The sequence below is a fragment of the Mytilus trossulus genome, unplaced genomic scaffold (genome assembly GCF_036588685.1).
Source record: "Mytilus trossulus isolate FHL-02 unplaced genomic scaffold, PNRI_Mtr1.1.1.hap1 h1tg000085l___fragment_1__unscaffolded, whole genome shotgun sequence".
In the NCBI taxonomy this organism is placed as follows: Eukaryota; Metazoa; Mollusca; class Bivalvia; order Mytilida; family Mytilidae; genus Mytilus; species Mytilus trossulus.
In genome coordinates, this window is record NW_026963295.1 from 3,016,642 (window position 1) to 3,027,744 (window position 11,103).

The window sequence follows — 11,103 nt, forward strand, 5'->3', positions numbered from 1 at the left end:
TTACCTTTAGCAAGAAAACAGTTCCTGTGGCACAATTTTTCATTTTTTCTTAAATCACAAACCTATCTTTTTATATTTATTTCAAAAAAAATCTATTTCATAGATTTTTGTATTCGCGAAAAAATGTGTATGTATTCAATGAATAAGCTATGGAAAACGGAAATTTTGCACGATGTGTCGCTTTTAAAAAGACACGGTTCCTTACTCATGTTACTATAAATTATAACTTTGTAAAAAGCAACATCGTGGCGGAGTATAACATGTATAAGAGAATTCCATCTGAGGAAATATTTACGAATGATATACCTTGAGTAAATAGAATATATCTGAGACATAGCTGTTAACATAATTTCATTCTTTTCAAGCATTTAATTATAGCATATACGAATGAAGAAAATTCCAGACATCTAGATATGAGACAATATCTGAAAAAGTATAATTTTTGGCAATAGGAAAAAAACAAAAAAATGTCTTTAGACCCTGTATTTTATAGCACAAATAGAAGAACACACTTTGGGGATCTAGGAACTGTTGTCTGTAATCCAAACAATTGTTAAATGTGGTAAAAATGGCAATTTTAAAAATGGTTCACAAAAAATCCAGTTCTTTTCTGTTACCAAACTGAATCAATTTTTAAAAGTTTCTAATGGGAATAAGGAATAAGGAATAAGTTTAAGACACTACTTGTAGTTAACTAGTATATCCTGCAATAGTTTATCAAATGCCAATTATAGATTTTAGCATTTGAAATCCGGAAGGTTTAAAAATATACTAAAATATAGTTAGCTATGTCGGTAACATGAAAAAATCTTTTCTCCAAATTCTGATCTTTAGGGAGTTCAGGTTTTTCAAACTGGCTGCTATTCACCTAAACATATGGAGTCATACATTCCTGAAATGATGCTCTTCACATTGCATTTAAAGAAATATTTTTTTGGTCTTTCAAACGTGTCGAACAGATGGAAAACACCCAACGGTAACAGGACGGAAATTACCCCTGGGGACAACATTTAAAAGAACCTTACAAATGCAAAATGCTCGTACATTCTTTATGTAAAAAAAAATCAGACCAGTAATGGAGAAGTTTTTTATAGAATCTATCAGATTTTTGAAAATCGGAAGGCTGTTTACCTAATACAGATATTCTTTGAATGATTTTATTTTTAGAAAATAACAGGGGACAACATTATTTTTTGGGTTGATTGATTGTTGGTATCTTAACGTCCAGTGGCAAATGTTTCATGCATATTCAGGACCAGTACAAGTTCACAATAAATACTATAGGTAGGTCTTGAAATAATAGAGGCTATCAGGGATGATGGTCGGGGAAATTTGGACTGCCACTTGAAAATGAGGGTATATTGGAGAGGGACAGAAATTTTGCCTTACAACATACCACCTACGGACCCCCAAAGGGTTGTTGCAAGATTTATTAACGTGCGAAGAGCGTGGCACTCACTGTACACGAGGTATCGGATTGAACGGCCCCAATCTGACCGGACGTGACTGCGAATTTGATACATCTCGCACAGCAAAAGTTAAACGGACGCCCCACTTCGGCAAGCGTTTTACTGCCGGTCGGAAGAAGACCAAGTGACCATATTTCTATTTCCCAGTCACCCATGGGATTTTTTGGGGGTTGACCATTTAAATTATAATATTTTTTTAAAAGAAATATTAAAAAGGAAATTATACTTTTTCAGATATTGTCTCATATGACTTATCTGTGTGCATCAAACGATTTTTGCTGTTTATGTGCATACTTTATGGAATACATAATGTATTAAAATATTAAAACCTAGAATATATATACCTTTGACATGCATAATCAAATAAAATCCAATCCAAAACGCTAGACATATAATCTGCATTGTAAGTTTTCAGAGGAAGTGTATTCTACAATTAAAAAAAAACACAGATTTTACAATGTGTAAAGATTAGAAACATGGTCAAAGTCTCACTCGTTATTCTAAAAATAATAACTTCATCATTCTAATTAATGGATTGCACATGATAATTTGGTATCTTTATCTAGCATATTCATGTAAATTGATTTAATAATTAAAATGTATTATACAAATATTTGACATCTACAAGCATTGATTTCAAGTAACGACATCATTTGTACATTAAAATCTGATATTTTTAGGATTGATAGAATTTTTAAAAATTATATTTTTTTTTTTTACCTTTGTTATATCAAATGATACTTTTTAAAACAATCACTTCCTCAGCTGTAGAATACATTTTCCTGGAAATCAACTATTGATTTTTGTCACAATAATATATATATTTTAAAATATTAAATGTATTTTAATTCACTTAACGAGGTTTAAAAAATCAGCTTACTTTGTTTCTCCTATCATCATGTGTTAAGTACATTCGTTATTTGAATCATTGTACTAAAAAAAATAAAAGAATTAAATATTTTGAACATTAAAAACAAGAAAATACATTTTTCTTTCGACTTTTGGTTCATGTTTATTGATAGAATTTTAGTATGTATTACTTAATTTCATTGATTACATATTTTAGAAACATATTCCTTTTTCGTTCCTTTATCAATTTATTAAATTATACATACATTATAAAGAATTATTCGTCTCACCATCTAGTCATAAAATAAAACAAATGTGTATTTTTCTCTGTATTGACATTTCAAGCAGACAGTTAAATAATGAAGCTTTCGAGATGAAAAAAAAAATCCGCCAAAATACAAATTGTCATGATATAACGATGTCTAATATTTAGACTAGAGCTGTCTCATTTGCAATTATACAACACCGTCTCATTTTTATATTAAAGTTTTAAGTGTTCAATTTTAAAGACCTACTTCCATTGGACTGCACAAAACAATTAATGTCCACCATAACAATTTGATATCAAGAGCCTTGATATAAAAAAAAATTAAACAGAACTTTCAATAAATTTAGATAATCAAATAGTGCCAGTCGTAATTCAACTACTAAGCGTGTTTTGAAATAATCCCCACCCCCTACTATCCTATTATGGAATATACACGGTCTCCACGCGGACGCTTTTAACCAATCATATTCCTAGAAATGTAAAGGCTTTAAGATAATTATCAATGTTGTATGTCTTGTTTTAATGTGTGATCTATTCCATGGAATATGCTAAACCCGGAATGCATATATAACCTGTATAAAGTCGTCACTGGTTGTTTTTTTTTAAAGAAAAACGTATCGTACACCAAATGCGAGGTTCGTTTCGAAAAGTCTCATCTCTGTTTTTCGAATAAAATCGGTTAAAATACCAGTTCAAGAAGGAAGTTGAACAGCATCGAGGGCAACATTTTCCTACAGGTTTAACACGCCAACTCTGTTCGGAAACTGCCATCTGAAAGTGCATCGATGATGAAGTTGTAGAAAAACTAATCAAAGACATTTTTCCAGAATAAAAAACACGTGCGTCTGGCCTGCAAAATACTAATCGGTGCACGGGACGTTTGAATCATAAAAATTCTAAATCCGAATAAACTACGAAAATGAAGATCATGAGGAATGTGAGTAAAGTTACCTCCGACTGTCATCAAAGTATATCATAGTGTAAGATATACAAAGTTCTTGGTTGTTATAATAAAACTTTGAAATGTTTGAAACTAGAACTTATTCTGATTTAAAAATGTACAACTCTTTTTCACTGACATGAAATACTAACTCTGTTTAACAGAAATCGGTAGTTGCTCTATATGTTTATGATTGCAGAGTCCATCAGCTTAAACAAAATTTAGAGCCAGATAACGTTTCACTGTCTTTCATTCAGATAATAAAGTAATACCGATGATTCACATAAAATCGTATTTAAGATAATTCCAATGTCAAATTTTAAAGAAAATTAAAAATTGACCTTTACCTATCATTTTAATATTATGATACTACAGTTTCGTACGGTATGTACTTAGCATATTTCCTTATATAATAAAGTTTCTTTACATACAGATTGTGTATCCCAATAGGCTTTATATGCAAAAAGTAGACAAACAAGGTCAGAAAATTAAAATCACATAGCATTTTTTCATATTATAACAGTTTCAATGGAACATTAAAGTCCAAAATTACTGTCCTCTCTCTTTTACTTGTGAATTTTCATATTAAATGAATTTTTATTTTCTTCCAGGATTATTCTTTTTACATAAAATCTGCGCTAACAGAGTTATGAGAAAGAACGAATGAAAAAAAAACAATACATGTGCTTTAAAGTCACCATCACGAATTGGTATCTCAACTCTCAAGCGATATTTTCAAGCGGATTTAGATCTTAAGACATCAGTAAAATAGCTGGATATGTAGTTTGACATTTGTTTTGTACTTTTAATGATTGTGACAATTTAACTTCGTGTGAATGCCAACTGCGGGAGATGCATGCATAACCCAGTCCCTTTTATATATTCTTATAAAAAAACAGTAACCTGTTTATCAGTGATTGTCGTTTGTTGCTGTGTAGCATATTTATTTTTCGTTCATGATTTTATAGATGCACTACGCTTAGTTTAAATATATTTATTGATAGTGGATAGGTAAACAAATCGTTGCAACTTATATTAAGGAATATGTACCCTTGTGTTGATTCAAAGCTAAACATATGGAAATTTTATAGAAAATTCAGAGTTTTCCCCTTTTTCCCCCTTTCTACAAAAATCTTGTTTTTTGCCATAAAATCCCATTTTTCATTAAATGCAGCGAAACAAGAAATAATGAAGCTTTATACAAAGTTTCCCTTGTCATATGTACAAAATGGTCCATCTCAATAATTCATAACTTTTGCTGTTTCGAAACTATTGCAGTTTGGAAAATTTGTAATTCACATGGCTACAGGAGGGGTCATAAACCTTTATCCCTTTCCTCTTTGCGGTTGCAAATACGGCCTTGTAGCGTCATTATTCTCTTTCTCGACATCTACAAGGGTGTCGTTTTTATGCAGGAGATATGGCTCTTTCTTAACACGGTTCAGACATTTATAGTCCCCTTTCGGCCGACTATCATCGTTTTTTTAATACCATACTCGCAGATGGTGTCAAGGGAGAGCCGAAAATTCAGACCCTAAGGTTTTCTCCACGGAACGAAAATCAAACCCATGAACCTTTATGTTAGTAGTGTAATGCGCTAGCCATTATCACACGGCTCTCCATAATACAGTAGACTTAGTTTTTTTCGTTTAAATTGTCTTTATACATTTGTCATGTCGATGTATTTTATATTTGACATTACGGTATGGATTTTGTTCCTTGTTGAAAACCGTACAGTAACCTATAGTTGTTACTTTCTTTTGGGGAGAGTTGTCTCATGCATTAGTAATCATAAAACATCTTCTTATTCATATATAGAGGGCTTACCATTTCAACGCACCCGGTATCGCTACTCTTTTGAAGATAAGTTGCAATGATATTGTAGCCGATGCATTTCTTTTAAAAAGTCATATGTATTGCAAAACGTTCAAGCACATCTTTAATCCATCTTTATTTGAGTTGTGTCTATGAAAAATACATTTCATACTGACATAGCCTCGTAGGTTCATGATACAATGCATTGAACTAATGGTAAGGCATTTGTAGATTGACTTTTTGAAGTATGCGTCTTTGATGACTGATATATAGTAGTATATTTTGATTTATGTATCACTTGTATTAACTCTGGTCTATTGGTGACCTTACATTTGACATATAAGCATCTCTTATAACAAAGATCTTACTTTGGTGACCTCTGTACATATTCTCTCTTTATGATTGACATGATTGACGTATATACGGTGTCTCAAATTTTAAATACTTGATAATTTGTTCTGACAAAAAATATATTTCCCCAAACTCATATTCAAAAATTTATAAAACTTTCTGGTGAGAAGAGTTACGTTATGAATTAAAATCTTTTTTCTTTGAATTTTTGAATAAGATGTGTAATTAATCTTAATGGCGTTTTCAGTTTGTTTAAGATTTATGAGTTTGACTGTCCCTTTGGTATCTTTCGTCCCTCTTTTAATCTTTCCATGAAAAATGTAAAGCCTAATATTGTGTTTGATTTCCGTGTCATTACGGTATTGTTATCGTTTTAAAGACATAACACGTTAGTTGCTGAACACAATTATTATTTAATAAGCTAAATTCAGTTTAACAAAAACTTCCTTGTGACTTTCAAAACGGAACCCGCTCTTCAAAAACAATGTTTTCATTCTCAATTATATTCGATTGATAAATTGATCGAACACTTGAATCATTTATTATTCAAAGCTATTGTTTTTCAATCCTTTCCTGTTTTTAAAAATCGTGCCAGTTACATATGAAGCACTTTAAAAATATCAAATAAAACTATAGTTTTGCCTTGACCTTATGCTGTTATATCTCATAAAAGAGGAACGAAACACCAAAAGGAAATCCAAACGCAAAAAGCGATGTGAATGTATTTAAGAATTGCAGTCCTCTTTTTTGTACAATTCTTGTGGTACAAAATCGTTGACAGAACCACATTTTGTATTAAATTCGAAAGCACTACATACTAAAAAGAAGTGCACGATTAACGCTTTCACAGTCTTGTTATATTGAATTTAGCCCAAAGAACGTTAATTTCATGACTAGACACTGTTAATAAAAAAAGAAATAGATGTGTTATGAATAGATTTGAACATTTCTCCACATGAGACCAAAGTGACACAGAAATGCATAACTATGATAGGCCATCGTAAGGCCTCCAACGTTAACAATGAGCAGAACCCATATCGTGTATAGTCAGCTACACATAGCTCCGACATAATAAATTTCAAACAATTCATATTGTTATTCAACACATATTATGTGACGTTGTCATGATGAGCAGGTTTTGTCATGCATGTTGAGTTTATTTATGAATACTCTGTAGTTGTTTTCAGCAAATCAAAATATCGGACTCATACGTGAAATGTTCATGATGTTTAATGACAATAAACCCGTCATAGAAACCCACATTGAAAATTAATACGCGTTTCATGTAACAAACTCCATCAGTGAACCTCAAACAATAAGCAGTTAAGGGCATACGATACAGTTTTGATCCTGTATTTACAAGTTCATGAAAATTTGCATATAGGCTATTTTTTACCTGATTAAATCAAATATGTAATTAAAAATATACCTTCATGTGCTACTTTTTGAGTAAAATGAGGTCGAATTTTTGTATATTTGCTCAAAATTCAGATTTGTGGACGTAATTTCTTTTTCGAAAGAAAGACATAACTTTTTTGTTATAAAAGATAAACACAAATTGTTTTTTGTCAAATAATCGGTAATTTCTGTATTTTATAAATATTCGAAAAAATATGCATTTTTTTTATTCAGAAATAACTCATGTTTATCAAATGTTCATGAATTGAGGGAAAAACGTCATTTTTTACTGCATGTTTATCAAAATTAAAAAAAATCCTCTATTTACATTTTATAAAATTTGGGTCACATAATCTCCCTTCAAAATGAAACAAAATGCCGTTTTGAAAAATAGGGGTCTATGAACTCGTTTTCAAATCAAATCAGTTTGAATGATACAAATCAGTCGGAAAATGCACCTTTTCCCGATATCTCACTGTTTGAGGTCGCGAAAATAACAAATTACGTTAGCAACGCCATTACGTTCCCTGTAACTGTATAGTATGCCCTTAAGAAAGACAAAGTTCGAAGTTGAAAAGTATGGATTTATTATTGCAAATATAAGTCCGAGAACACAGTTATTTCGTAGTGGATTTCTTTATGACAATAAATGACAATTAAAAAACACCTGTGAATTCTCAATAATATGTTTACAGTGTGCTGTACTACTTTTGAGACAATTTATACAAAAATTATAGAAAAGGAAACATCAGCTTTTATTCAAAATATGGACAATTTTATGTTAAGGGGGTCTTAAAATATCTTGACAGCTTCTGAGGTGCTCATTTTGAACCTTTTTTCAGCTGGACCAAATTACTTCTGTATTTTAACATTCATGACCTAATCTTTTTACAGTACAATTGTATCCCCTACATGCTATTGAAGCCGGGTATAAAACATGAAGAGATATAATTGGAAGAGAATAAAAAATAATGGCAAGTAACACGCTGTTAACACTAGGGAATTTATTCGTGGACAAAGAAAATCAAGGGATGATAACTGTGTTCCATGACCTAATAACTACATTAATACATCCAGAGGTAGAATGCATAAGCATTTCAAAAATTAAATTTAATTTGTTAAATTTATAATTGTGAACATATCAATGATAATGCATGTCTACACAGCGGAAATAAACCAATTTTGTGCTCTTAACTTGATTTATTTCACTAATGCTATATGTTCATTGACATTGATCAAACAAATGTGGACAAGTGGTTCAGTAAAGTATAGAAAGGAAGAATATCTTAAAATAAGCAAGTAGTTTCAGATCTGTACTAAGTTTATTTTGGTTGTTGGGATATACAAGAACCCGACCACGTCCACCATGTGTAGCATTTCTATTTGTATCCATCTGATGAGTTAAGCCTTTTTCAACTGATTTGTATATCTCGTTCTTTTGTTTTTACACCACTGTCGCATAATCGGATGAGGGTTGGGATCCCGCTAAAATGTTTGACCCTGAGTCATTCTATATGTACTTGTATATGCCTGTCCCAAGTCAAGAGCCTGTTATTCAGTGATTGTCGTTTGTTTATGTATAACATATTTGTTTTTCGTTCATTTGAACTAGTATATAAATTACTTTTCTCGTTTGAATTGTTTTACATTCTGATGTCGGGACCTATTATACTGACTATGCGATGTTGTCTGCTTATTGTTGGAGGCCGTATGGTGACCTCTAATTGTTAATTTCTGTGTTATTTGGTGATGGAAGTGAAATACAGTTTCGAATCAAGAATCATCACATATGTATAGTTATTTCAACATATTATTGTTTAAGTAACAAGTTTATATATTCTTTGGTTTCCGTTTGTTTAGAAACGTTTAACCGTTGAAAATAATGGTCTGTGTCCTTCGAGTAGTTTTCACCATCGTTCATATTTACACTTTCATTCGAATAAACCAGTGTTGTTGTTTTATCCAATGAAAACTCTTGTAACTCAACGGAAAGCCCAAAAGATACATTTTCAAAGGTAGATACATTTTCATAGGTACAGTTTTGTTTGGTCTTGTGATAAACATGTTCGATTTCATGTCCATTATTTGAAACCAATGTCGAGTATGGTTTTTCATAACCATCATTTAAATCTTCTGAAGCATTATTTTCAGTGTTAGATGATGATGAAGAGTGTTCCTCAAACAGTCCAGTTGTGTTACTGTTTTCAGCAACTAGTATTTCGGGTTCTGTAATAATCTGGGTATTCTTACCTGAAATCAGAACTCATTCTTAATTATAAAGTTATAATAACATTATGATTGTGATGATGTGAAAATGGTTGCCCTCTTAAATTATCAAAATTAAATGAAGTTTATTAAGAATATCATCAGACAAATACTAATGTATGCAGATCCAGTGAAAACAAATGAAGAAGCTTTAAAAACACTCATGCATATCTCTTTGCATCACTTTCTTTCTTTTTAACTTACTCTAATCATATTTTATTTTATGTCCGTTTTATTGGATTTAACCAGAGGAAGATTGCAATTATTAACAAAATGTAGTTTAGCTTCCTTAATATCTACCTTGTTTTGTTGCTCTTAATCTCATCAAAAGTGGTAACGCATATCTTAACGTTTATATGATCTGAAGAATTTGGTGTTGATTAGCTCAGAGTTTTGGTTTATTTTACAACTTTAAAATATACTAGGGAATTTGTATCTTATATATACATCTGCCATATGACCAGACCGATTTTATGAATTGGTTCTAGGATACACACACTCAAGTGAATGTTTACCTAGCTATACAACCAGGTTTAATCCGCCATTTTATCCAAAATTAAATGCCTGTATCGAATCAGGAATATGACAGTTATGTATTTTAGTGATTTGCCTTTTACTCAACAATTGGTTCGTATGTTAATAGAAATCTAACGCGATGGATATTTATCACAAAATAACCTTAACAGTTAAAACTATTGCACCAAATGACCATTTAAAAAAAGTGTTTTATAGAGATGATAAAGTTCAAAACATATAACAACCGTTAAAAATCTGATAAAAAAACCAAACAATCAAACGATGTTTTTTTTATAAACCTTGACAATGAATAACATTAACACTATGTACCTTGCGGTAGGGTCAGTGTCATATCTTCTTCTATTATCTCTGCATACTGTGGGGTTTCATCAACCGTTCGTTCGGCCGTTTGGATACTAATAGCAGTTTTCATTCTATTCATATACAGATATATAGAGAGAGAGATATCAGTATTGCATAATACAAGTTTTCAAAGTTCATGTTGTCTTTTTTATTCATATAGTTCGGGTTAAATGAGGGTGGTCCCTAAAACTATATTGCATTCTTATAAAATTAAAATGTATTGAGTTCGTGTAGATATACATGTACACTTAAGTTGATATTTCAAAAAATTATATATAACATTACACCAATATATTTGCCAACATTATGGTTTGACAACTCAATAACAATAAACTTTAAAAAAAAATTGTATTATGCTAAGATTATGCCTTTAACGTCTCGTAGTTTATGATTTATCCTAATCGCCTAATTTCTATTGTTTCCCTGTCTTCATTAGAGACTGTTTATTGGCTTTAAATTATTTTTAATGAGAAGAACATAACCTAGGAATAATCAATATCAGAAAAAACAAATCACAATTCTAATTGACCAATTCAACGAATTCCCCTAGTAAAACAGGATCTGCGTATCTGTCTCATCTATAGCTACTAAGATCACGGCTGCTACTAGTAACTAGGGATTTTTTGTTGTAGAGTTAGTTTTTTCCTATTGATGTTAGTTTTTTTTGTCAAAGGTACTTTCGGCTAATGATTTGTATTTCTTGTCCCTTCCTTGCTGGATTCAAAGTATATCTCTCAGATAAGCCTATCATAGATAAACGCTATAATAGTGTTTAAAAGAAATAGGTAGTCATATTACAAACTGTGTCTTACAATACAGTAATACCACTCTGGTTATACTGAAGTATTAGTACTGAATTGATGTCACTG

At 31.1% G+C, this 11,103-nt stretch overlaps 1 protein-coding gene across 1 annotated transcript; it reads right to left on the reverse strand.

Annotated features, from left to right (window-relative positions):
* Positions 1-8,900: 8,900 nt before the first annotated feature.
* On the reverse strand, positions 8,901-10,370 carry LOC134699850 (uncharacterized). The gene is made up of 2 exons (XM_063561257.1): positions 10,202-10,370; positions 8,901-9,340 (listed from the first exon to the last, which is right to left on the reverse strand). The coding sequence occupies exons 1-2, from the start codon at positions 10,311-10,313 to the stop codon at positions 8,901-8,903; spliced, it is 552 nt and encodes a 183-aa protein (XP_063417327.1). The 5' UTR covers positions 10,314-10,370.
* Between the last annotated feature and the right edge of the window lie 733 nt (positions 10,371-11,103).